At 34.9% G+C, this 27970-nt stretch overlaps 3 protein-coding genes across 7 annotated transcripts in view; 1 reads left to right on the top strand and 2 right to left on the bottom strand.

Annotated features, from left to right (window-relative positions):
• Window positions 1-9912: 9912 nt before the first annotated feature.
• LOC106167584 (uncharacterized) lies at window positions 9913-11894 on the bottom strand. Its single transcript, XM_013546385.2, has 2 exons — window positions 11420-11894; window positions 9913-10539 (listed from the first exon to the last, which is right to left on the bottom strand). Exons 1-2 carry the CDS (start codon window positions 11550-11552, stop codon window positions 10178-10180), a joined length of 495 nt encoding a protein of 164 aa, XP_013401839.2. The 5' UTR covers window positions 11553-11894; the 3' UTR covers window positions 9913-10177.
• A 507-nt stretch (window positions 11895-12401) lies between these two features.
• Window positions 12402-15420, top strand: LOC106167603 (uncharacterized). 3 transcript variants are annotated; one of them, XM_013546421.3, is made up of 3 exons: window positions 12402-12776; window positions 13414-13571; window positions 13949-15420. In XM_013546421.3, the coding sequence occupies exons 1-3, from the start codon at window positions 12769-12771 to the stop codon at window positions 15070-15072; spliced, it is 1290 nt and encodes a 429-aa protein (XP_013401875.2). In that variant the 5' UTR covers window positions 12402-12768; the 3' UTR covers window positions 15073-15420. The 3 variants fall into 3 exon arrangements, with proteins under 3 accessions (XP_013401875.2, XP_086862918.1, XP_013401876.2); XM_087006792.1 differs by lacking the exon at window positions 12402-12776 and adding an exon at window positions 12806-13007 and having other exon boundaries at window positions 13414-13657; XM_013546422.3 differs by lacking the exon at window positions 12402-12776 and adding an exon at window positions 12809-13007.
• The window catches only part of LOC106167585 (lysosomal-trafficking regulator-like), a 47867-nt gene continuing 35224 nt past the window's right edge, over window positions 15328-27970 (bottom strand). For 2 of the 3 annotated variants that reach the window (XM_087006788.1, XM_087006790.1), the window contains 27 exons: window positions 27328-27538; window positions 26874-27049; window positions 26492-26625; window positions 26292-26363; window positions 25950-26081; window positions 25465-25635; window positions 25172-25248; window positions 24747-24935; window positions 24288-24433; window positions 24022-24127; window positions 23790-23851; window positions 23534-23592; window positions 23148-23300; window positions 22658-22902; window positions 22269-22335; window positions 21113-21278; window positions 20588-20728; window positions 20167-20384; window positions 19606-19842; window positions 19094-19286; window positions 18572-18708; window positions 18146-18244; window positions 17623-17765; window positions 17306-17403; window positions 16720-16873; window positions 16501-16572; window positions 15328-16285 (listed from right to left, as the gene is read on the bottom strand). In XM_087006788.1, coding sequence (XP_086862914.1) covers window positions 16165-16285; window positions 16501-16572; window positions 16720-16873; window positions 17306-17403; window positions 17623-17765; window positions 18146-18244; window positions 18572-18708; window positions 19094-19286; window positions 19606-19842; window positions 20167-20384; window positions 20588-20728; window positions 21113-21278; window positions 22269-22335; window positions 22658-22902; window positions 23148-23300; window positions 23534-23592; window positions 23790-23851; window positions 24022-24127; window positions 24288-24433; window positions 24747-24935; window positions 25172-25248; window positions 25465-25635; window positions 25950-26081; window positions 26292-26363; window positions 26492-26625; window positions 26874-27049; window positions 27328-27538 — 3779 coding nt within the window. In that variant the 3' untranslated portion in view covers window positions 15328-16164. The remainder of the gene's footprint in view (window positions 16286-16500; window positions 16573-16719; window positions 16874-17305; window positions 17404-17622; window positions 17766-18145; window positions 18245-18571; window positions 18709-19093; window positions 19287-19605; window positions 19843-20166; window positions 20385-20587; window positions 20729-21112; window positions 21279-22268; window positions 22336-22657; window positions 22903-23147; window positions 23301-23533; window positions 23593-23789; window positions 23852-24021; window positions 24128-24287; window positions 24434-24746; window positions 24936-25171; window positions 25249-25464; window positions 25636-25949; window positions 26082-26291; window positions 26364-26491; window positions 26626-26873; window positions 27050-27327; window positions 27539-27970) is intronic. The other variant, XM_087006789.1, reaches the window with a different exon arrangement.

Raw genomic sequence — 27970 nt, 5'->3', positions numbered from 1 at the left:
TTTCTCATATATGTTAGTGCTATACGCTAGGTTTCACAGTGCCTGAAGAACCTAACACTGTGGCTGATGACCATACAGAGGTATATATATATGTGCAATGTCCACTGACAGGCCCCTGAGGACTCTGATGGAGAGATTACACAAATCTGTAATAAATGTGTTGACCCTGGTACTATGGAAAATAAATCTAAATTTTGCAGACCAGGGTGGAAATAAAAAAATAAGTAGTTGGACAGGGTTTTATTGGAGGGGGGGGGGGGGAGTTAAAAGAACTGCCCTTTTGGCTGGAAAAGATGTTCTGAATTAAAATTAGAGCTATGCAGATCCATTTTCAAGTTTGGTGAACTAAATGGTAAAAAAGTTCACTTTCTCAGAAAAAGAAACCTCCCCATTTTGAAATAGCTACATGCTAGCTGCTGTTGAATACATGTACAGTAGATATAATGACCATAACTATACAGCTGCTTATATGTATATGTGTGTCCCTCAACCAATTTGTCAGATGGGGAAATCACGCATACTGACAAGCAGTTCTGTGCTCGACAAGAACTCTAGTCATGTCTGGTGCATGAAGGGGAACCGTTTGAAAAAAAGACAGGCAGACACAGAGAAAGACTGCCCAGTGGACAGCAGACACACTGATAAATTGGTGATAACTACATGGGAAATGAATGTCTTGTCACATTTTTCCCTGATGCCTCTGATAGTGGACAAGACGAACCTGAGCAGACATATTCACAAATGGTTAAAACTGCACCAAATTTTTATTCCATTGTATCTCTCACAGGTTGATACACTGAATGCAGCACATATCAAACTAACTATCTTGTTAGTTTGATGGGTCCTAAACTCAAAATAGAGATATGTTATAAAGTATCCAAATCCAAATAAATGGTAAAATAATATGAAAGAATCAACCAGATTGCTTTAAATAGGACTGAAAACTCCTAAGACGCATCCAGATTCAGATTCATACATCATACGTACATGCTGGGTCGGCCTAATACTGCCAGTGATTTTTACTTAAGTGCAATCAGTGGCATCAGCTAAATCAGCATATGATAGTTAATTACCCCCTAGCTGCCCGAGGAGGCGTGTCAGACAATTAAGCTGATTTCAGTGATTGCACTTTAGTAAGTGATTGCACTTTAGACAGACCCAGCTAGTACAATGTGTGAATCTGAATGCTGTCCAAGGTGAAGGTACATGTCATGGCCGGGAATTCCTTTGCAAATTGGTCATCTGGTACAAATGTTAATTAGACTGGGAGACTAATTGTTCAGTCTTGATAAATGAACAGGGAATATTTGAGAACACCCAGACAGTGAAATTGATTTGAAGACAAGCATGACTGATAAAGGACTGGTGACAAGTACAAGGACTACAGATGTCAGATGACTTTCTTCCTGATACTACACTGATAAAAAAAGCAGAGAGACTTTCTGAATAAGTCATAATTTGCAGCTATAACTGCAACTGTTGCTTGCCAGATGTAGAAAAGCTGTGGGCAGGCAGTTGGATTTGTTCTACAGACAGCAATTATAAATAAAACCACAATGATTGCTACCATGTGAGTATGAGTCTTATACTACATAACTGTATTCACAATTTTCCATTACTAATTGAGCATTAACATTCTATTTCCGTGCACCAAGTGAACATATAATTTATTTTTATGTCACAAAGACAGAGATAAGTCTATAATGGCCGCTAGGATTGAAAAAAGAGAAAAAAATTAAATGCATTATAACAAAAGATAAAAATCAACAAAGATTTAATCAAGATCTTACTGATGCTTATTGCACATAGTTTTATGTATTGATGTAAAAGCAAATTACTTTCTTTTTAAAGTTGTGATTACATCAGGACATGAACAACGGGCAGAAACGCAGATATTTAAACAGCTGAAATCTTGTCACCTTTTTCTCAGAGGTGGCCAGAAATTGACTAAATCACCCCTGGGTATTTGAACAAGCATCTTCAAAGTGGTTTTATTGATGAAAACATCCATCCTGAAAACACAATAGGTCAATGTTAGGTCTTGTTGTTTAAGCTAAAATTTCATTTACTTTGCCTTTATAATGAAGTCGACCAGTAAAACATATAATGCTTATTTGCCATCTAATTCTACGCCTGTGAATTTTTTCTTTCACCTACGCCATAATGTTGAATTGATGTGTAATTAATGTTAGCAAATTCAGCAATTCAAGATAAAGACCCTACTTAAGTTATGGAGAAAGAAAGGCCAGCAAAAGACTGAAGTGCCACAAGCTTTCTTTTGTTATGGTATAAAAGTCATCCTTTGCTTTTACAATGCATCCTTATAGAGAAAGTCCTTCTTTATTGAACCTTTAGTAGTTGTGCCAATTATAGCTCACAAAAATGTTATCCTTGGATACCAAATTGGAAAGTTTAACAGATGCGCTGTAAAAGATATTAAAAATGAGACTGGTCCTGTGAAAAAATAACCAAAAATACCCCTCCTTCTACCCCCTTTCAGGCATATGTCATTTTAGTGGCTTTTATAAATTAACAAATAATTCTTATCATTTCCTCTGCAAATCCTGCTCTCAGTATCTCAATAAGGTTTAATTTTCATCCCCGAATAAAGAAAATCATGACGACAATAACCGTTTTGTATTTTTGAAGATCACCAGTAATGATGCTAGCAAATCTCAGTGTCAATATAGGAGGAATACACAGAAGCCAGTGAAGAAGGTGCTTGAAAGAAAGAAAAGAGAGATCGGGTAACAGCTGAAGTACAATCTGAGGCCAATACTTGGTGAGAGAACTCTTTACTTGGCCTCACTGTGTCCTCAATAGATTGGACTCTTCTCCTTCACTTCTGCTCCACTAAGTTACAATGACAAAATTTTCACAGGAGGTTCAGATTTTTATTCTCCATAAGAATTGCCCCCATATCTTAGGAAAATCAGTGTTTAAAAACTGATCTTCTCTTGTCGAAAATTCTTGAGGTTGTGCAAGCACATAATCTATTAACTTATTTGAACAAGGGTGTATTATACATCAAATCTGCTCTTTTCTCCTTTAGACCACTGATATTAAATGGCATAAGTACTTGCAAAATATCAGCCGAAAAAATCTTTTGTCAATTTGTTCTAGAAATCCATCTCATTTATGAACTGTCGAGACAGAGGGCCCTTGACTGAAACCAGCGACTCTTAAGGACATCTTCACAATGACAGAGAAATTTAATTCAGATTCATAATGGCTACCACACGCAAAGCAGCCAGTCTTTGAGAACAAAGATTATAGCAATCCATTGGTCTTAATAAGTAATAAAAGGATACAAATGAATGAGCAATTTTCAGTGTGACCAGGCATCAACAAATTAAGGCACAAGCTGACCCCAAAGATGCCCTTAAGCCAGATAGAGCTATTTCAATATTTCCAAATCCCCAGTGTAATGATTAAATTATCAGCGTATAGCTTTTAGAGAACAAAAAAGTATAAAATTATACTTTCAGTAAGCAAAAGCATTTACATACACTTGTACCCCTACTGGCTGTAAGTTATTTACAGCCAAGTTGCCCCTTATGTGCCATTCATTTTTCTAGGAATTACTAATAAATCCCAAGTATTCCAAGAAATGTCTGCAAAGCAATGGTTGAATGGTTTCAAAGACTCATGGAACACTCCCAAATATATTTCTTCTTAATTTCCCAAACAACAGCAATGGAGATATTTGGTCAATAATTTTTTTTAATAATAGAGATACATAAGGGATTTTTGTTGTCTTAAATCTTCCTGTTTTCTTGGTCTTAGAAGACATGCTGCAACTCACTGAAGTCATATAATTAAGGTCTGCTTTTTTTCGGGAAAGTGAAAATGCATTGGATACCTGTAGTTGTTTTACCTTATTTTATAACCTAAGTGAAATAATAAAGTGGTTTTGAAAAGTGCATTTTTTGAGAGATCTTCTGAGTTTGGAATGAGTAAAATGATGGTTGTCAAGTCATACTAAATTGTTGAAGACCCCAGAAAAATCTTCTTTTTTTTTTCAAGCCAGTTTACAGTGATCTTTAACGACTGCAATTTTATTTTTTGGGCAATAAGTTTTCTGATAATTACATAGTCGTCTGTAAAATGATTTGACTTAAACATCTGTTTGGTATTTAAAAAGGAAAGACACACTGTATATAAATGTCAAAAAAAGCACAGGGAAAATGGGAGTTGAACAAACTGCATGTTGACATTTACTTAAAAACATTTACTAAAAAAATTACTTCCATACCACTGCACTGAATTAAATATATATTTGAACTATTTTAGAAAAATATAATTCAGATCAGGAGATTGATTTACTTCCATAAATGCTTGTAAACTTGCACTGATTAAAAAATGATCGGTCTCCTTTTGAACTTTATTGTTTGTAAATAGATCAATCAGAGTCCATGCATGGGGTAAAATAATTAAAGCAGTCATGCTAGCGGCCTCTCCAAAGTGCTTCTATATTTCACTTTTTGCAAACAAGAGATAAAAAATAAGCTAAAAAGTGACTGTGAAGTGTTTTTTTGGGTATGGATAGCAAATAAATCCAAAAGAAAACAAAGCAGCAACTGCAGTGAGTTGGTTTTGAGATATTGTTTACATTTTAAATAAGCAAGTAGCTTAAATCAAAGTTAAAATGGCAAAAAAAATTTGTTAAGATGTTTTTCAATCCAAGGAAACACCTATTTTCCAGTCTATTGAAAATTCATTCTATATATATCTGTGTTTTAATTTAACAAGAATATAACAAAATAGAAATGTTACAGTATTTTAAGAAAATTTCTTAGTTGATGAAGGTGTCAGCCATAATGTCATCTACATGGCGTTTCACAAGTCCTAACCAACTTGCATAACTATCACACAATCATTCATGTGTTAGCATGAAAGTCCTTGTGAAAGAGATTCGAGATGTTATCAACGAAGGTCTACCAGGTAAGAGAACCAGAGACAGTGATTAGCATTGTCAAACACTGCCTAAGAGGAGCACATGATGGTTCAGATGGTTAAATCATGATTAATTAGAGGACTGAGATATGTAATGTGCTTTAGGAGGTGCCCCTGCTCCTCTTATCTTGACAATCCTCCATTAGTCTTCTGACTAGATTTTCATTAATCTCACACTTAATCTCTTGTTATAGGACTGCATCTCCAAATTAGACCACCTACCTCAAATGAGAAAGCCTGGTTAACAAGTACAACCACATTTTAACAAAAATAAATTACAGGCGTTATAAATGAATTAGCTGTCGATGATCTCAAGCCTCGGGTTTGTGATTGCGAATGCTGAATTACTGACTCAAATCACAATATCATGGCATTAATGTAAAATTAGTGTTCGCAGGCATCAGAAAAGAGCAACACCATTGCCTACTATTTCGTATGTGCAAGAGATTGTCGAGAGCACGTAACTCCTGTATTGAAAGTAGCAGGGGTTTAGAAAGAAATCATATGTAAACATCGAGAGACCCAGGTGAAAGCTGGCTAAATTGTTCATGCTTTTTTATGTGGTGTTCGCAAATACGAATTTTATGTTCCCACCACGATATCATGGTTAGGGTGTTGTTAATTTGATATTTGCAATCACAAATCTGTGGCTGATGATCGCAAACTGCAAAAAAAAAAAAATTTTAAATTGACCAATAACAATGGTTCTCTCAGTCTGACGGGGGAAGGGGGTAGTTGGGGTTAACTGAAAATTTAGAGATGTGCTCTTTCAAAACTTGGAGAGATTAATAAGAGACTTAAAAGAGATAAATTAGTTCACTAAGAAGTAAATTCCATGCCAAGCTGAGTTGAGCTCCAGAATGAGACACTGACGCAATAATTAATTACATCAAAAATGAAGAAATTTAATATGCACAGATTCTTATTCAAGAATACGAGGTACGTACTAACACCCTCTCTTCCAGCCCCCCTGCAAACACACTCCATATCATCATGCCATATGTCAAGCAAAACTACCTCAAGGCAAAGCCACTCATGTGATACACCTAAACAGAGAAAGGATTAATTCCACCCTTTCATCAAGGTGTGCTAAACTTGAGATTATGATGACTAATCATTTAAATTGTCTGCCTCTTCCAGGGATCAAACCTACATACAGTGAGTGAAGATTTAACATGAATTTTGTCAAAAAAGTACTTTTTGGCACAAAAATTCAATATGGCATCCTATTAATTAGCAAATTTGGATCTTTAGAATATATATCCCTTTATCAAATATGTTTTACTTACAGATATGATTTTGATTTGCAAACAAAACTGGTGTCATCATGAATAAAGAACAGGTACATGTACCTTCTTAATAGATGAAAAAATGTGTGAATTGCAACTGTCCATCAAACCATGTTTGCTAAGCCCTAGTGTAGACAAAAACAAACTGTAAATCACAAATTTATGTAAATCAAAATTATGCCTAAAGACATTTGTTTCACATGTCACTTTGCCATCTTTGTATGATGTATCCACACCACACCCAGTTCATGAGATATGTTTGAGACCAAATTATAATTAATAAAGAAGTTCATGGCAATTCTCAATTGTGAGCAGTTTTATAAAATCAACTGTGTGACACAGTCCATACAGACTGTAAGACAATATCATTTGGACTTTTTACAGATAATCCATAACACTTATATGCTGTTCTGTATGGATTCCTGAAAACAAATCCTTGATACAATGATACAGTACCAATTAAACTGCACAGTACCATCCTCAAATTCTCTTGCATTTTGCTGTTTTTTAAAGAAAGCAATAAAATAGACATGTTTTTTCACTTTTTTTCTTCCCCTGTCATTAATCACATATGTTCTGTGAATGATGAGCTCTGATCATCCAATTTTCATATTCCCTGCAGTAAAAGTCACTCATCTTTTCACCCAGGTTTTTGATCTTTTTCTTCTTTAAGTCCTAATAACTTCAGGCTAAAGTAACAGGTAACAATCATAAACCATGTGTAAAGTAGGATTCAAGAAAGAATACAATAGGTTTTTACCCTAAAGACTTAAAACACCTGTGCACATTTGAAGGAGTTTCATATGCTTTTATCAACGAACCATAATGCAAAGTAAAATTACAGTAATTCTTTCAACCACTAGCATCATTATACCTCTTATGGACAATCTTTGAAGACTAAAATTTAACATAAAAAGAAAATGTTGTTCTTTGAAAGGCAAGATACATTTATAGAATTTTTCTCCTATATAAACCAACATTGAATATATTCTATTATAAATGTACTCAAATGTCTTTTACACATTTAAAACACCGCAAGCAAACTATGAGACTTTGTATAGTGTCTTTCTACAGCTACAAATAAACTGAACATTCAACACAAAGATAAAGGGGCAAATTTTTGTATTCAAACTGTAGCAAGTTTTGTGATTAATTTGCATATATGACTTACATTTAACTCTCTGTAAATGGACTTTTCAAAAGATTTTAGTTTTAAAAACATTTAAGTTTGAGATCATACAAAAAAGCCCATAAATGCTGAATTTGGTAATGCATTTCTGTTTGAGATCATCACAAATGAAAAAAAAAATACAAAACATATTTTTTAATCATACGCCCACCATGCCCTTACATTCATGACAAAAATAAATATATAAACAATTTTGGGTGGCTTAAAAAAACATGTACAATGCATTTCTTTATTCTTCTTAAGATATAAAAGGATCCAAAACCACAAACGAGAATCATTTCCTGACATTTTATATGTCAAAGTGTTTTACTTTTGACATCAATTAATAGTTCAGTGTCATTTATTTTCAATCTTATTATTAGAAATATAGCCATCAACACTACAATTGTAAGCTAAATTTGTTTTAAGAAGATAAACTACTGATATAAAAAACCACAACTTCCTATAATATAATACTATCACGGACTTCCTGTATGACATGTCTATTATAATAACCCTTTCTCTTTCTTGTTTGCAGCAATTCTTACATGGGTCTATTTGTAAGCTATGCACTAAAACTGTATACCCCAAAATGAATTAACAAATAATTTAATAATTAGATAGTTATATGAAAAGTTTTAAAAGTACATTATACAAAGCAAAACATAACCTATATATGTTGCATATACCAGTATATATGTGATTTCAATGACTACCGACACCAAATATACAATAGAAGATAAAAAAAGCACTTGGTTTATGTTAGGGAAATATAAGGAAACTTCCATATGACCTACACAATTCAGCACCCAAATAATAAGGATGTCAAAAGACAATCTCAATGATTAAACTCAGACCAATGATAATAAAGATGCTAATTCCATGGGTAGGACCAATCAACCATGTGCCCTGTCACACCATCTTGCCTTTGAAGTCCAACATAATAGATGATAATGTGCCCCAAAATGACAAGTGATAAGAATCATCTCTATTATTGGCATAAAGGAGTATCGTTTGATTTGCAGTTTTCTCATTAGTGTAGGTCTATTCTTATCAAAGACAGCTAAGGAGCTCCCTTCCCCCTTGGATTAAAAAAAATAATTTAAGCATTTGAGGGTCTATTTTTCCAGTGCTAAATGCACCCAATTGATAGAACTCCAATATACCCATATTTGTGAATGACCTCTTTCTTTATCTGTATCTTGACATTGACATGTTATTCATGAACAATCATAAACAGTTGTTTATTGAAATATTTGGAAAGATAATACCTCTTACCAAGGGTTAAAAAGTCTGTGTGTGTGGACTTTGTTTCCCAACCTTCCCAACTATAATTCCTTTACCTATGGTTACTGCTTCAATAATAGTATATACAACGCCATTTCTTTGCTAACTTTGAATCATAAATAGAATGATGTGGAGCATCATAAGGATCACATTTCTATGTGCCCTTTAAGCTCAGGATAGATCACTGCATTCAGTGTCGGAGGATGCTATTTTGGACTCCAATAAAGACAATGGTATCTTAATTTAGCAGAGATAGCAAAAAATACAGGGTCCTGATACAGCCGTACATGGCTGTATAGGTCTGCACATTGAGTATTCTGTTTCTACAAAAATATTTTGGAAGTCAAATCTCAAACAAGAAATAATGAATAATAAAATAATTAAAAAGTACTTTTTCATATTAGAACAGACAGGGTCTTTTATTTTTAAGAAACAACAACAAAAAAAAAATTAACAAGCATTCTTGTACAAGACACTGTAGGACATTTCGCTTCACCCAAAACAGTGCAAACTGCTAACTCAATGTGGTAGTGGTGCTTCTATATCTCATCTACTGCATTGCCAGTTTTTCATCGACGGTTTCTTTTTTTGGGCAGACCCACAGGACTGCTTCTGGAAAACCTGACTGTACCTTTGTAACATACAATTATCTCAATAAAAGAAGTATTGGAAAAGGGCATTTAATGTTAAGATTTAAACTGAAGGCCCATTAATCAAATATCCTAAGATAATACTGATTAAATTGGTCACCCAGTTGAATTTTTAACAAATGAAGTCAAAAATTATATTATAGGTCTTCCAATTTAAGTCTTGTTGACCAAGTTTCTGTGGTGGGAAAGCAACATTGTCATATCTCTTCAGACTAAATTGTCAGTCTGGTGATAGATTTTTAAAAACGGAGTGAAAACTATGTACAGTGTATGTTGATCTTTTTGTAAACTAATTACATAATATGCTTTGGTAAATAAAGTTTCCGTCAATTTAAAAGTTATATTTTATCACATTAACTGCAAAATTAACTTTGGAATATCACATTTATTTGAAGTGCATACATGTAATTTGCAAATTGCAAACACAATGTACACTCAGCAATTTTATAGCTTTATTTCATTTTACATATTACTTATTTGGCAGCTTATATGCAAAACATTGTGTTTGACATTAATAAAATATATAAAATATATATGAGTTGGGGGAAATAAAACAAACAGCTCTAAAAAATTTTCCTTTTAATCAAATTTCTCCCAGTTATTCAAAACAAAACACATAACGTCACAAGTATGAGTTTGTACAGGTAGGATCGAAACATAATTAGTTGAGGATATTCTTCGAATGAACAATGCAGGAAATACAATGAATTCTATCAATTCTCTATCACATATGCTCCCAAATACAAACTGTAGCAGTAGACTATAGTAGTTACCTTTATGTACCAACTTCCACAATTTTCATAAATAGTCACAATGTTTATTAATGATCATGAGCCAGAGCTAGAGTTTGGATCCTGATATTCTGCCTCAGATAGTTGTCTTTTCTCAACATCACCATCAGAAACATCATCCTCTAAAATACGTTTGGCAAGTTCATCATTTGCAATTAATTGCTGCAGTTCCTCTGTTGTCAAAGCTTGTCTCTCTGGATAAAGTCTCTTCTGCAAGAAGGATACACTCAACTCAGAAGTGTTACTACTTTGTGAATCCTCAAGACATGTCACATATGGAGTAATGGTGTCCTGCACCATGGAATTCAGTTGGTGTTCCTTCACTTCAGCTAAACTGTTTATAATGTCCTTGGAGGATGGACCAGTTTTACTCTTCTGCATCCGTTTCAGTTTTGCCTCTAAAAAATAAGTCAAACACTGACTGTCATCAAGGATATTCAGTTTGTCACATAAAGATGTACTAGTTCCTGTCAAAGCTATGAAATATAAGGCTTATGAAATAAAACAATCTTCATAGTAGATGGCAGTAATTCTTAATAAGGTTGATCTACCTTAGATCGAGCACATTCAGAACAATTAAGGGACTCTCACTGAATGTTATCAGATTAACAGACTAACACACTAACACACCTCCTGGAATTGAGTAGAATTATACAGAAAAGCTGGTGATTATGAGTACTTTGCACACAAGAGGAGACATGTAGGTCTTTTAATCTGATTGCATTTTGTGAGAGTCCCCATGGAGTTAGTGCACATTAGCTATGTTAACATAAAACGTTCTGAACAATCCCTAAAACTAGTCCAACTTTTAGGCCCTCATTAATTGCCCAAAAGGGCTACAGTAGCCTAAATATTTTTTGGTACGGCTGCTTGACTGCAGGACACTGGCAAATGGTACGTATGACATTACAATATATTCAGTATACAACATAATCCAATTGCTGTTTCATGTAAAAGTTGTGTATAAATTTTGCAGTTGTTTGTTCCACTATTGATATTGTAATGATTCATCACTGACGGCGTGACACACTGACAAGACATCACAGGAGTGGTAGCTACTAGTAGTCCGCTATTTTAATAAAATTAAAATTTGTACAGGTGACATTCGTCTCATATTCTAACGTCAATACTCCAACTAACCCTAACCTGTACTTATAACATGGGACCCTGGACTTCCATTCATAAGACTACCATTCCTAACATCAGTATACAATTTGTCCACACTGCATTTATGATCAAATGAGAGAAGACTTTCCTCAAGCGGTCTTTAAAATTTACCTAGCTTGGCTATGTACTCATCAGACGTTAGCATGTTCTGTTCGTGGGCATTTTCTGGTGGCATATTCACACATTTTATGGTTTGTTTGCCGTTCAGTGGAACCCACGGGTCATTATTGTTTTTGGCTTGCATCTTCCTAGTTCAACGACCTTGTCCTTGGTCAGTAACACAATCGAAGAGGGACACCTGTCGCAATCCTGTGACTGTAACGTCGCATAATACGGAGACTGTACAAGTAGACTGTCGAGTTGGAGCTAGTAGGGCTGTTGTCTTGTTTTGCATCAACCTTTATATATAGATTGCTTTGAACGTTGTTTTTAAGTCCAAGGATTCGACAATACAAGTGTGAAAAAAGTGACGCAGCTGTCTGATGTCACAAATGCTGTCTTTTGGGCCGTATCGCATCATAGTTTCAGAGGACACTAGAAATTCACCTCTCTACTATCAGCATGCTTTTGTCGTGGTCTGTTTTCATGCCTGGGATGCCTGGGATGCTGAATGTGATAGTAGAGAGGTGAGTTTTCAATGTCGTCTGAAACTTAGCTAGGATGCCTTTCGGCTATACCCTCTAGTGGCCTACTTGTACCACGTGCATTTTTCTTCAGCACAACATCAGAGAATCGTGTCACGGACCCCCCCCCCCTTCAAATAATCCTAGATCCGCCCCTGCATCTGCCAAATAAAACTTGACTAAGGTCCTTGCAAGGGGCCTAACCAGCCTACCGATAGGCCGACGAGTAGACCATTTTTCAACATCTTTGTATTCTAAGATTTTTTCTTTTGCTTTTCCTTCTAAATAATGGTTAATTTTACTTTTAAAAATGAAAGAATTTAGGGCATGTAGAAACCCAGGTTTTTTTTCTTTTCTTTTTTCTTCTTTTATAATAATCTCTTGGGTGTAACCCATCTATGAAGGTCCACGTGGTTTGAAACACAGATTCCAGGATAATTGCAATAACCGCTGGTTTAATTTGTTGATAAATGGAATTTATTATATTTCTATGAGTTGTTTAAGATGTGTGTGTTTGTGTGTGTGTAATATGAATCTCATACGAACAGTTGTTATCCCTTTAAAATAACTTATTGTAACTATTTAAACTACCAGTAGATGGTGAGATCTAAGGCGAATTATATAAATAAAGCTTTTCTGCTACTGCGCAGATAACGCCATGTCCTTCAAATCAGATTTACCTACGGTATAAAAGGTTTCCCCATGTGTTAACCAGACAAACATTTCATATACGAGGCTGAGGAGTTAACCTTAATCCGCTTGCAATACGAGAAGAACCCAATACAAGTTGGCAAGTATCCATCAAGGTGAAAACCTTGAAAATCAGCAGAAACAAGGATGAGCGCGTAAGTAGAGTTTTACTTCAACTCTATCAAATTTAAGCTTTAAAGGCCCATAGCATTTGTAAAAACGTGTCCTTTAAAATTATACGTTATTTTGAAATTCAAGCACATTCCTCGTATGCAAACACAGATTAATGCAGGTAGGACCTTCAATATCGAAGCAAAATTGTAAACATTGGAAGAAATCCAAGTGCGTAGACGAATCAGTCGGGCATGAGCTCATCGACGGAACAGGTACGAGAAAAAGAAAAAAAGAAAAGAAAAAATACAGACAAGGTGCAAAGAGTCAGTGCAGAACTAAATTGTGCCTTTACGCAAATAAGATTGCTTATAAGTCGACTTGTTTTGACTGACGGTTACCGTATGTTGGCTAAAACCCAAAATGACTCAATTTTCTGTCAGAAGAAACAAATCATTTACATGGTGAATTTGCTGTTCTTTTGCATCGTCAACCATTGTTTTTTTATCTTGAAAAAACAAACATATAAACAAAAACTTTAGGTCAATAATTTAAGCATATTTTTTGTCATTATATATAGTTGGATTAACAATATTACGATTCTTTCGGCAGAGAGAGTTACTGTACGAAAAAGGTTCCTTAGGTTCTATGGATTTGCCATCTTTCAGATTTTTGTTTCAGCGTTATTGTAAATGCTGCTTCCAAGGGAGACCTTGAGTTGCTGACTAAGGCGCTCAGGGGGAAGTTCGGAGAAGTCACAAAAGAAAACGTCAATGAAGGTTTAATGAGAGCAGCCAACATGGGGAACTTTAAATGCGTGGAATACCTTCTCAGTGCAGGTAAGACGACCTCAGATTACGTGGATCCGCATTATGGTGCTTGCTGTAGAGGAGAGTTCCCAATAAAGACTGACACTGAGGGTGGAGTAAGGTTTATTGATATATATTTGCCCCTCACCCTTTCTTTCTCTCTTTATTAATTTTTCAATGTGTCCTAGAAAAGACGAAAATATATTTTCATTTCGTGTAAATTGTCAGTTTCCCCTGAAAATCGATTGCCATGTCAATTTTCAATTTATCCGTCATTAATAATTAGATATTTAAGACGAGATCAGAAACACTTGAATAATTTTTTAAAGATCAATCGTGTCACTTCATTTTTAACTGTACATTATATATATTTGGCTGTATGTTATCTATTGAATCGTTCCATCCAGGAGGAGATCCAAACGCCTTAGACATGGATGGCGACTCTCCGCTGAAATTGGCAATAAACAACAACTATGGACGAATAGGAAAACTTCTAATCGAGAAAGGAGGTGACGTGAACATGCTGGGAAGTAAAGGAAGAGTTCCCATCCACGCGTCAGCTTACCATGGGAACTTCAAAGTGACCGAGTTATTGGTCGACAAGGGCGCCAAAGTCAACATTATAGACGAGTACGGGGACACCCCGCTCACTGTGGCCGCAGCCAGGGGGCATGTGGCAGTGGTAAAACTTCTGATTAAAACTCAGAGATCTCGGGGACAGGAGACACCAGAGGCTGAACGAAACAGGGATTTGAATGTTGCCATTTTAAGAGCAAGCGCAACTGGCAAAGCGAATTGCGTTAGGGAACTGCTGGCAGCAGGGGCAAACGTGAATTACCGAGATGGTTGGTACGTGACGCCTCTGATACACGCGACTCAGAGAAATAACCCAGAAGTTCTAAAAGTATTATTAAAAGCGGGAGCGGACATAACACTCACGACTTCCCATCAAAAAGATGCTTTCCACTACGCCGTTGTCAAAAATTATACCGAATGTGTTAAACTTCTGTTAGAACACGGAGCTAATCCAGATGGTTACGACTTGTATCTAGAACAAGGCACGGCAATTTTTGACACTCCTAAGAAACAGGAGCAAGTGCCCTTGATGGTGGCAGTAACAAATAACAACGCAGAAGTTGCAAAAAGCCTAATTCAAGCTGGGTGTCACATTAATAAGCACATGAAGCAAGTGGATCTTCTGTCCTCTGTAATATACGTTGGAAACCTCAGACTCGCCAAAATCCTGGTCTGCGCCGGGTGGAGTCCCAATGCCATTCGAGTCCTGTTTCAAGAGGGCGTGGTCGGAGAGGCCTGTGACGAGTTGTCTATCTGGTGTCAGGATGTCATCAGTAGACCACGCCCATTATTGGAAATAGCCAGAACTTGTATTGCAGAATGTTTGTACCAGCATGACTATACAAGAATTGCCAGAGGAAAGAAAGTGGCCTCATACAAAAACAAAACTGATCACTTGCCATTGCCAACACCGCTGAAAAAATATCTGCAGTATTCAGATTTAGATCATCAGTAAGCAAATGAATGCAGAAGTCCAATGCATCTGTTGTTCATTTCAATAATTGCATGCAATAAAGGTTTTGTAAAATACTCATCTGCTAAATCAGATTGACTATTTTTAGTATTATATTATTTATTAAGATTATAAATAATTTAATCCTTTTGATGTTTATACAGAATTGTAATAAAGATGAAAAGGAAATATTTATACCTACAGATGAAGTGCATGGTGCTGTGAAGGGGAAGGGGGGTAAAGAATGAAACCAAGAACTACAGAAAACTTATTTTATTGTCACTTAGTGTAATATAGTTAACCATCATATATCTATAAATAAAATAAGCTTAGTGTTTTTATGCGATTCAATACTGTTTTATTCTGAGCATTATACGCTACTGGAAATTTGATTTCCTGTATATATATAAAGGAGGCTGCTGTCTATTAACATATGCTACTAGTACCCTGTTTTTGTCAAATGTTAATCATTAATTCAAAACCTTCAAAAATGACTTTCATATGCACCAATACTATACTGTTACAACAATCTTTTCAAAGCACCAACAGCACGATTATACATTAACAGAACTGGCCATTTTGGACATGGCTTTGTGAGCAAGTCTTCATATAAAGAAAACATGATCAACATTGTTTCTTAATGTCATGATTTTGTTTGTTTCTTTCTTTTAAACAGTCAATTGTCTTTCACTTTATAAATATAACATAACTACACACATTTCATTTTGACCTTTCAAACATTCCCAGGAGGGTTCCTGCCCTTTTAAAATATGACTCTTTTTTCAATTGCCTGGCAGTCAAAAATCACATTATAAAATTATGAAAAATATCTAAGAATAGATGGGGGTGATTTTATAATGTAAGCTATTTCTTTTAAAAAAGTCCAACCTGAAAAATATTTCACACAATACAGTCCTTCTACAGAGTACCTAACTTTGTGACCTACATGTAACACCACTGACCTTGTACTGTAAGTGCTCATAGATCTACTAAAATAGATCTACCAAAATACTGTACATTGCTTATATGAATTTGATATATAAATAGCACCAATTAACAAGAAATTGACATATTTTGTTGCTTGAAATCTGTTCATCACTGCAAGAATGGTATAAACTGTGGCTTTATTTTGTTGTTGGAGGTCTTTGACCACATCATCACCATGCCATCTGTGTTGGCACTGAACAATCTCTGGTTATCATGAGTAAAAGTTAAGCTGGAAAAACAAAGGAAGATACTCTCATTACAAATGTAAATTTAGCTAACTCATATTCAAGAAGAAGGCATGTGTTCTCTGTAAGTTACACCCATAAAACACCTTACTACTAAACAAACAAATGCATCAAATACATTTCTTCTCATCATCTTTAGCACATACTATGGGATCTTTTAATGCACAGCTAAACCAACGATCCCTGTGTCTTACCATACCTCATTATAGCTGTTCCCATGTCAGCGTGACGAATGTCTCGGACTGCCTGCAGATCCCAGCTGCTCCACAGTCTGGGAAAAAAGGCAATAACAAACATTATATATTGTAATATTATATAAATAGATCCAACTGTATTGCTATATACAATATAAAGAATATGCAGGTGAAAAAATTAAGGCAAACTGTTCATATCTCGCACCTTAGAAGGTTTAACACACCTGATAATACCAAAATCCAGCCCTCCAGCTATCACATTGATGGACCTTCCTTCTGGTGCCGTGGAGTATGTCAGGCAGAAGATCCTTTCCCTGCAGTCATACTCTGCCACCAGCCTGGCATTGATGGTGTGCAGGTACAGCTTGCTGCCCTGACCTGGAATAGTCATACTAGTAATACAGATACCTCCTTGAGAATCAACATTTAGTTTGCTTCGGAAAAATCAGATTTATCTTTGAGTGTGATAGAAATGTGGTATATCTTGATATCATGAACACCAATGATGTTGTTTCAGAACAAACAGATACAACTGGGCAATCTAACCACTGCTAAGTTAATTTTGCTTCCTTAACCTAAAAATTCTAAAAATTTCATATATATATATATATATATATTTTTTTTTTTTTTTAATAAAAATCAAATGATTGTCTGTGATAAAAATGTGGGCACATCTTGATATAACGAACACAAATGTAACAGAACAAACAGGTACACTTGGGCAATGGAACCACTGTTAAGTTAATTTGGTTAGCTTGAGACAAAAGTCTACTTCTTGTAATTGTAGTAGCCAGTGGCTTGAGTGTTTACCTGTGTAACTTGCTGTAGCAATGTCTCCCAGTGTATCACTGATGGCAAGTGCATTTACTGGCTCCACATGGCATTTAATACATCTCACATATCCAAGCCTAAAATGGGAAAGATAATTAAGGGAAAAAGGGCTAACTGACCAAACATTAATACAAAACTGAGAAACTTAAACAGTTCCAAGGACGCAAAAAGATACAGGTGATGGCTATACAGTGTATGTTCCATTACTGCTGTGACTGCACAAAATTACAATGGGAACAGAAAAACATGCAATGACCTATACATAAACTGATGAAAACAAAAACCTTGTGGTATACCTGTTGAGGTCCCATATAATACAGCGGCCATCCTCTCCTGCACTGACAAAGATGCTGAAAGGTTTGCAGACTTCAAGACAAGTAATAGACCCCTGGTGACCATACAAACATTGGCGGGGGCCCGTCACTTGGATGTCACATGCCTGGGAAAAACAATCAACATTTATTTTGTTGAGTGCCAACTTTCTAAAACTTAATTCTATCTCAGAGCTGTACAAATTTCTAATATCATCTTACAATATTTGAAAATTACTTTCAAAGCTCGTTATTAGGGCTTATATTCTTAAAGTTATTTTAATTTTACTTAATTTTTTTCTGCAAATTTTCAGAAATCTTTTTTCAGTGTGCTTAGCATAAATACTACTGAAGTAATTTAAATGTCAATTAGTGAGGATAAATATGTACAGTACAGTGCTTATTAAGTTTATTTATTAAGCAATTAAATAAGTTATATATATTTTAGACTGTGAGCAACTCTACCTAAGAGTCCATTTGAAATGTGAACTAGTTTATGTGGTCATACCTTTGTAGTGTTGAACTTAGTGCTGTAGACAGTGACCACTCCTGATGTGTCCCCAAAGAACAACAGCTTGCAGTCTGGGACTGAGGTGCAGCAAGTTATCTGGAATAGTATATATGTGTTGTTTAGTATAATATTATTTTTACTTCCTGATTGATATTAGCACAGAAAAGAAAGGCATATCTGCATGCATGTATGCACACATATGACTGAGCACATATATGCAAACACACCATGTCTGGTTACCATATGATAATGCAGACAAGACACAATCCACCCACCCTACCACAATGATATGAACATGTACCTTAGGGTAATTATTAAAACCAATTAATCTTACAACACAACTGACACTCACTCCATTACAACCAATTCCTCTTCACTAAAATTAAAGTGAATTAGATCTGGAGCATTTCTTTAGCTTTATACCTGTTCATTGGTGTTCCAGTGAAGAAAATTAACAGGAGGCTGATTTTTCTTATTCTGTATTCTAACAATGCTGTCTGCATGTCCCCAGCTCACAATACCTGCCCAGGTGATATCAGTGGTCGTTATGGTAGTAACACCTGCAATGTGGGTCAGAAAAAGTTTGAAGACCAAGGACTGATTTCTAGAAAGTTGTGGCAAATTATATCTTAAAATTTTGGTTTTACAAAGTATATGTATAGATGTAAACACGTTTTTTGAATCAGCACATTTTTCCAAAGCCCCATAACTTAAGCCTGCTGTGAGGCAGGTAATAACTGTATTGCTGATATTTTCACAGTAATATGATTGAAAAAAATTAAGTACAAGATTTTTTTATGTGATGACAACAGAGTAACTTTCGCAAATTCTGACTGTCATTATTTTCACAGGAATATTTCATATTCAATTTCATATTCAATTTCAATGTAAATTACATTCACTGAAGGTGGTCTTCTGCTGGACTGGTACCTCAATGAGACTCACCTTTCTCTTTGCTGTACATGGTAAGCAAACAGCTGTTGTCAGATAGGCCAAACACCTCCCCAGTGGGCAGAGCTACCAGTGCTGCCACCACAGCATTGTAAGACTGGCTCCAAGTCAGAGCAGGTAGAGGGCAGTCAGGAGAACCTATGTAGTTACCCCACTTCAAGTTCTGGACTTCCCATAATGGCTGCAGCTGATGAGTAAGACATAATACATGTCATGTTAGGATTTTGTGATGATAAGAGAGATGTAATCAAGAGGGGGGGGGGGGGGGGGGGTTGTAAAGCTCAAGACCTGTAATATAGCTTTATTGGCATTTCATCTACTAAAACCATAAGAGTATGTTAGCTTAAAACTACTTTCTGTGAATATGACGGTTATAATATTGCAGTATGTAATTTAAACTCTGAAATGTAATTTCACATTTTTCAAATAGGGCATTATGAAATTGCACAAAAGTTAAATTATACTATTAGACATCATGTACTTTTGAGCCAAGCAATTTCTCGCACCTTTCCTTGTCTCCTCTCATTCTCTATCCTTCCTGCCTGCTGCAGAGGTTTCTCAGATGGTAAAAACAACAAGTTAGATATCATCTTAGCTGCACTGGACTCTGTAGGCAGCTGGCAGGCTACATGTGGTCTGGGGTACAGCTGCTTAGGGACCTGGCCATAGGTACGGATCATGGTCTTGCTGGCATTCTTTTTAAGAGGGTCCTTTATTGAGTCTACATCCACTCCATAATAACACTACAAGGGGAAGAATATTTGCTCAATTGTATCTTAAATCGCTATTTTCATATAGAAAAAAATAAAGTTGTTATGGTGTACCAAACTGTTTAAATTCTATACTGATACAATATACAGGGAGGATAAATATTTTTAAAAAGTAACAATTTATACAAAAAGATTGCGGAAGAATTTTGAAAGATTTTTTTCATTTAATAGTTCATTTAGAAAAATACAAAGAAGAAAATCAAATCCAAGCATTTAACATATAAAATTACACATTAAACAGGAGAGTACTTCATCTACACTAAAAATTTGAAGTGATACATATAGAACATGACTCACAGCTGGGTGGAAGACATTCAATGCATCAACGGCCGCCTTCCCAGTCTGCTTAAAACCAAAGATGAGGTCTATCCAGTTGTGGATATTATTAGACACATAGGTGGACTCCAAGGCCTGTCTGTGGATAAGGATGAAAAGCCTGGGGTTGTTTCTACACCAGGGTGGCAGGAGAACGTTCTCTACAACTTCTCCCCCTTGTCTTGTTCCAAGATTAAATCCTGTAATATGAAGAGGTATGAGAAGCCAGAAATTTTTATCAGACACAAGGAGTTTGCCAGAAACAAAAATAGATAACCTCTTGTTTATTATAACTTGAAAATTCAAATGGATAATCTGTATAGTTCTTTGTTAACATTATGGAAAAAATTGCTTTGCCTTTTGTATGATAAAAATAAAATTTTGTAAAATAACTTCAGTATACCTTCATTGTTTTCCAAGAATTCAGGCAGAAAGAAAAACTCTGGAATCAACTCTTTGAAATCTGTACTGGACTCAAAGCTGGCAAGGCGCCATGATGTGTCCATAGAATGGAACAGGCGGTCTGGGATGTCAAAATTATTGTCTGAAATATTGGAAAAAAAACTTAAATATATAAGTCTAGTATAAAAAACCCATTCTTAACAAGTCACCAACAAGATTTGTTTCTTCAGAACAACTTAGATAAAAACTGCTTCCACCTTACACAACTAAATCCGATCTATGACATAATTTCTAAATGACAGTGAAGACATTTTTTAATGGATACACAACAGCAGACCCATAGAATAAAACAAATTTTAGTAATATTATTTCACCATTATTGTGGGACTGGATTTTCCTTTTCATATCTGTGACTTATTTTATTTATTGCCTTATAGTCTACCAGTATATAATTCACATCAAGCTTCAAACAACACACAATTTCTGTTTTCCATAGAATGTATAAGAAAATGTGTTTCTTCCGTACCTTGGTAGGATAAATGCATCCTGGTAAATGGCAGAAGTCTCACAAGGAAATGCAGGATAGTTCCACTGTTGGAGTACAAGGAACCATAGTGGTAGGGTTCTACTACAAACCCAGAGTTCTCTACCATGGGGTCTGCAATGTTCTTCTCATACTCAGCTTGTAATATCTGGATATAAAACAATTGAATATCAGTTTCCCATAGCATCATACCCATGCTGTGTTCAGGGATTGCTAAGTCAAGCTCCAGGTCTCTGGGAATAATAAGTTTTGAAGATTGCTTTTTCTTGCTGGAAGTTTCTGGATCTGACTTCAGTGTAAATCATGTCACAATTTTAAAATACATACATGTACAAGGACCAAGTCCAAAAATAATCTCTATTTTCAAAACTTTAATGAATCTGAAAGACCAACGTTAATCTTGCACAGTGATAACATCTGCAGTTTTTTTTTTTCAGGCTAGTTTATTCTCTTCAAATATAACAAAATATAATTTTGTATTTGACATGTTACTTTTTTCAATACAACAAAATACTATGGCACAAAAGGTCAATTATATCTGATCATCACATTCCACCACTGTCCCCAGGAAATGTTAGATTGCAATGTATCAAATACCTCCACATTTAAATGACCTCTACTAACATTATGAAATGAAAGGTGCAAAAACAATGTCCAAGTGCAAAAATAAATATATAATACATAGAACTAATATGTAAGAGTAATTGAAACATCAAACCACGATGATAGAGTTCTTACAAAATGCCCAATTTCTACTCATTTTTCTTTAAAAAAAAGCTGCAAAGAACAAAAATCCTTATCACTAAAAATCCAGGTTAAAATTTTAGTATCTTGTCCACTATATCTTCACTTGATGCGCTTGCCTGTCAGTTAAAATGAATGAACAAAAGAAAAAATTTAAAATTTTTTTCAAAATTTCAAAACAAAATTAAGTGAAACAGTTACCTTTTTCGGTTTATCATTTAATGTCTGAAAATGGATAACAAAGGTCATGAGAAATATTTCACACCTTATTTAACAAACCAATTCACATTGTGACCCAGGAGCAGGAAAATAGGATATACCTGACTTGTCATGATTATTCTGAAAAAGAATACATAAAATTGTACGTAACATTATCATCAGTTTTTTCCCTTACCTCATAGTTTGTGATGTATTTTTCTTCCTTGCTTTTCTCTTGAATTGAAATAGCACGATCCAATTTCCTAAAGAAAACAAACGTTAAAAATTTGAAAACTGTTGAAATGCAATTTATAACAATTTGCTGATTACCTTCGATCATGTAAAAATGTGGTAAAATCTTATTCATACCAAGGATATTAAAACAAATAGTAAGTTAAATCACAATACAATGGCTCATGTTGGTAAACATTCAGAGACCAAGGGAAATTATAATTAAATAATATTTTTAAAAGATGCACAATAAAAAAGAATGACAATGAAAAGAAACATTTACATATATATATTACTATTTTCTGTAAGAAAAAAAATACACATGCACACACACTAGTGTGCACACTCACACACCTGTATATATTTTCATCCTCCAGATCTATTTCCTTACTGGTGTAGTTACTGAGGATAAAAGGAAACACTGGATATTGCATCAAATCATTAAATGATCTTCCTGACATCTTGTTCAGATGAGTCAGGTACTCAAAGTTGGTCATCCGTCCTTCCATCCACAGCTGTGTCACCATGCTTGGATCCTCGCCTTTGATCTGATTGGCCAGTTCAAGGACATCAAGGTGACGGAAGAGCTGGTCTCTGTCCTGGTAGTAGAATTTTATCAAAACTTTATTTCATGGGTATTTGAAAATACTTCTATTTTTCATCTTTCAAATCTAAACATTTTATCTTATTCAGTATCATCATTTATTATAACTAAATGAATCTGGTGCTAGTAGAATAATCTTACATATTCTATTGAAAACTTTAAGGTTTGAAAATTGGATCCACACCATAGTGAGGTATTATGTATGAATATCAATAAATTCTGTACTGTTTTGGTACTTACTCTGGTGGATTCAAATGCCAGCAAGCAAGTCTTGCCACTGGTCAAAAATATTTCCAATGCATTATCCCTCAACTGAAACCTTCTCTTGTGCAGTTCCTTGATTTCTTCATGAGGCCAGGTCATAGACAGCATGTCATGTTCTTCAGTTAAAATCTATAAAAAAACATAATTGTTTCTTATGTATAATCTGACTGACTGCATCTTTCCTCATTCTAAAAATTGACAAGAGAATTCTCTGTCTTTAACCAAGGACTTGAAAAATATTTCAGAAAACAAAAAATGAGAATGATCTAACAGCATACACAGATTATGATTTGAGTACAATTAAATGTGTGTGTGTGTGTGTGTGTGTGTAATTGCTGGTGTTAATATCATTTTGGTAATACCTGTGTGGTATTTCCTTGCTTCACTGCTGCATCACCAACAAAGTAAACATTGTTCTCACCTGCAGAAGGAAATTAAAATGAGAAAACAAAAACTCATATTTGGATTTGTGGACAATAAATCACCTTACTCACCTTGCTGATTGATACCCAAACATGTTCCCAAATGCTTTTTTATATCTTTTACCTTATTTCCTAATAAATGCCGAATTCTGTAAATGTTAATCTCAGTTTTCAAAATGAGTGTTTCCATACTCACCAACCAATATCTCTCCTGGTGTTTCTATCACTGGGGTAACATTAGTGCTCCTCATGGTTAGCCTAATAATAGAAAAAAATCAGTCCACACAAGAAGCAATGAACTTTTTTTATCACCTCATAGACATTATATCAGTACTGCAAGTCTTTGTTTTGTTGAAATTATTTTTTCATGTCCTTACTACTATAAGAAGACCAGTCATATTTTTAAAAGAATGAAATGTAAAACTTACGTTATCTTCTCATTAGTATGTAGCCTGTAGATGAGTTTTGCAGAGTCAGACATTTGGTCATCAGATTCAAAGAGATATGTCAAAGGACCCTTGAAGTCAGCTGTTCCTAAAAGTGGAGTAAAAAATAATTAACAAATAGCTTGAATCAGATAAATATATACAAACTTAATTGATAAGTCCGATTACTTATTTGGAAGTCAGCATTTGCATAAATCAAACTAAAAATAAAAAGTTCCAAAAACATTGCAAATATTCTTATTGCTTACTCAGTTTCCCCTGATGGTCTGGTTTCAAAAACTTCTCTCTTAACAATAAATGACATCTCTCAAGTCTTTTCCTCACTCGCCAGGGTCCTTCTGTGGGGTCTAATTGCCAGGACTTGGGATAGGTACTTGGGCTATACCACACTGCCCTAGAATACAAAGCATGTGAAGTAATGAGTAATGTTATTTCATGTTTTTGTTGTGACACTTTTTATTTTTGGCCTTTGTCAATCATCTATCAAACAACAATTGTAAGTTAAATTCTGATGAACATATACAAAATTTTAAAAACCTCTTTCATTCTGTGATTATTTTTTGAAGTCTTATGCATACAGCCAAAAATTCATGGGACTGAGATTCAATCAACTAGTACAACAAGGTATAGTCTTTCCAAATATCAAGAATAAAAGATCTTGTGCAAATTCAATGCTGCAAAGGATAAACATGAGCCCATGCAGTTACCTTTCATGAGTAAGTTGCTCCACCAAATGATGCCACGCCTTTTTGATCTGCAAACTGTTGGCCATGGACAGTTTGATGTGGTCAATAAATTTGCTTCTCTCCAGGCTCTGTATATTAACCACTGTCTGTGTCTCCTCCATGGCATGAGTGGACAGTTGCTTGGCTAGAGTGTCTGGCTTGTGGATGATTCTGGTGGAATAGGAGAGAGAGCTGGTAAAGCACATTTCCATTTCACGTTTTGGTAACACCTGTGTGAAAGCTGCATAAATAGGTTTGACGTTTGAAACTAGAAACATCTATATTGCTGAAAAAATAATGAATTCTGTTTAATTAATTTTAATGCTATCTAAAAGATATCTTATCTAGACAAAAAGTAAAAATAAAGTACTTAAAAACGTCAAAATAATTTGGCTTAATCATAACACCTGTTTTCTACTTCTTTTCTTCTACTCATCCATCTCTTTTTTGCTTTCTTGTCATCTGCTGCCCAATGTTTTATATCCTGAAATCAAAAATGTTAAGTGTTACACTGAAAATGCCATTGCCACATTTTTTTTTACTGAATTCCTTTAGTGCAAAGTAATAATTCATTACAGCCATCTTAAAAAATTAAAAGATAAAGTTGAAATATGCTGGCCACTCGAGTACAATATATGCTATTTCAGTTTTTTTTCCAATTTTTCAGGACCAAAGTAAAACACTAAATAAAAAACAATACCTCCTCAATACCAGCTTCTTGATCCTCTGACAGAGAAGTGTCTGGCAGTATGGGTGTAATATCACATTGTTTCAATGTGTTCATCAATACCCTGCCAGCCTCCCTGTCCTGAAAGCTGACCTCATGACACGTGTACAGTTCATACAGGTAATACGCCACCCTGGGGCCCTGCTGCAACATTGAAAATTTGGATTGTAAAAAAACTTTTAATAAATCATCAACGTTCAGGCTTACCATGCATAGTTTTCATAGAAATAATACATGTAGAGACTTACTTGCTAGGGCAAACAACTGAGACTATATTTTTATATTTAAAAATACAATGAATTGTCTGTGACAATTTACTTTTCTTTTAAGTATTAAAAAATTCAGGCAATTTTTACTTTTATGTTTACATCCCTACCACAAGAAATATCACAAACTAGGCACTGGAAAAATCTACTATCCATAATATAAAACAAAATATTGTAATGAAAAATACTAACTGCAGAAGATGAACTGAGAGAGAGCTTGAGCAGATCTCCAGCATTGTCCAGTTGTACAATACAACTGACTGCAAAGGTTCTCTGTGCCAAGTACTGGACCGGGGACAACATGAACACCAGTAACTTGATGAACTAAAACAGTAACCATATTAGATCAAACAGGCATGTTGTAAATGGATATTATCTTCATGTATTACAGTACTACGTTAAATAATTGTCCAATTTGCATGCAAGAAGACTGAATTTATGTCATGACAGACTTAACATTTTAAATTGTGCTATTTTGGTATTTCTTTTTGATGCATTGAAATATCTAAATATATTTTAGTGAGACATACTCACTTCAACCCTTATCAAATCTTTTGATGACCACAAGAGAGTGTTCCATTCTTTTTTGGGGCCTTTCTGTCTTTCCTGAATAGACATAAAGAAAGTGATACATTACAAAACAACCTAAATGCCAAAGCAATATACTGCACAGAATTATGAAAATAGATATTGATAAGTTTTTGTCAATTCAAAACAAAATTTAAAAATCCTACCTGAGATTCAGCTAGAGCTTTGAGTAAAAAGTTCAGCAGAAATCTCTGGAAATGATGTTCATGTGTGGCTGGATTGGAATCATCTTTACCCATCAACTGCAACTTCTTCACATGACACTCAATGTCAATTTGTCCTACAGAACAAAATAAATGAATCAAATGTGAATGAAATCTTTCATGAAATGTCTCCTTTGTGGTGGAATTCAACTCTATTGACAAATTCAGATGGCACTGTCCTCACCTAAATACAGCTAATAAAGTAAACCTCTTCTGTTGCCAAATTTAGAATTTCAGAAAAAATTACTAGACTGCCTCAATATTAATTTTACAATGTGTACATAAAGGCATTTAGATTCAATTCTTCATGAGGGCAAACATTTACCAGAGCAAGTCACAATATCCACAGCTTTCACCAAAGTCTTCTTAAAACGGTCGATGAGTTCACTGATTGTCAGCTTCCCAACTATGTCTTTGCCTTTTTTGGTCGTAGTTTGTAGCAAACCGCCCTCGAATACTGCTGCAGTACTGTGCCGTCTACTGGGGTCCAAACCAAGATATCTGAATGAACACAAAATCAATGTAAATGTATTTCATCCAGCACAACATGTTTACATAAGGGCAGATTTAAATATTTGTCATTACTGCAAATGATTTGGTGTAATAATTGTAAGCACGTTGAGAGAATTTGGAATAAAAATAAAGGAAGACAACGACCATATATTAACTGAACATTTTGAAGTCATTTCAACCTAAATACATAACTTCTGAAAGCAAAATGAGATCAATTACTGTTTTGTCTATTTTCACCCTTTTGGTCTTTTGCAAAAGAAAATTACCTCTCTGTTCTAGAAGCATTGAGGTTAAAAACAGTATCCACCACATCCTCAGCACCACTCTCTGGACTCTCTTCACTCACTTCCAGGGTGACTTCTCTCTCAGTGACAGGGACCAAGGACACTGCACCTAGGAGAGGTGGTTTGTGCAACTGTTGGTGCTGCTGCCAAATACCCACATTCATGAAGAAGTTATGCTTCCTTGGCTCTGCCACTGTGCACATGGGGAGAAATGGGGACAGGGACATTCAGATAATTTAGTGGGAGTCAAATGGGCAAATGTTTTCTATTATGTAGTTTTCAACTTTTGTCATACTTATAATAATGTAACTGATGAAAACTAGGAATCTGCAGTTAAAAAGGAAAACAATCTACAGTTGGCTAACCTACAATTTTTACAAATTAATTTTATAACAATTTAATAATATTAAAATCAATTTTGAATAGTACAATAAAACTTTTTTTCATGTTCTTTATTACTCTTAAATGCCACACCATAGTTTCTGTACCTAGATGGTTCAGTCCAAAAGTCAAAATGCAGTATTATTAATTACTAATTTGATTATCTTTTGACTTCCAAAAAAAGCTGCTCATTTAGACTTAAATTCTTCTAAAAACCAAATAATACCAATCAAAATTATACAAA

The sequence above is a fragment of the Lingula anatina genome, chromosome 2, assembly GCF_051362555.1.
Source record: "Lingula anatina isolate TDL-2025a chromosome 2, LinAna3.0, whole genome shotgun sequence".
Classification (NCBI taxonomy): Eukaryota; Metazoa; Brachiopoda; class Lingulata; order Lingulida; family Lingulidae; genus Lingula; species Lingula anatina.
Note: the sequence above shows the minus strand (reverse complement) of the source record. Positions and strands in the feature narration are given on the sequence as shown.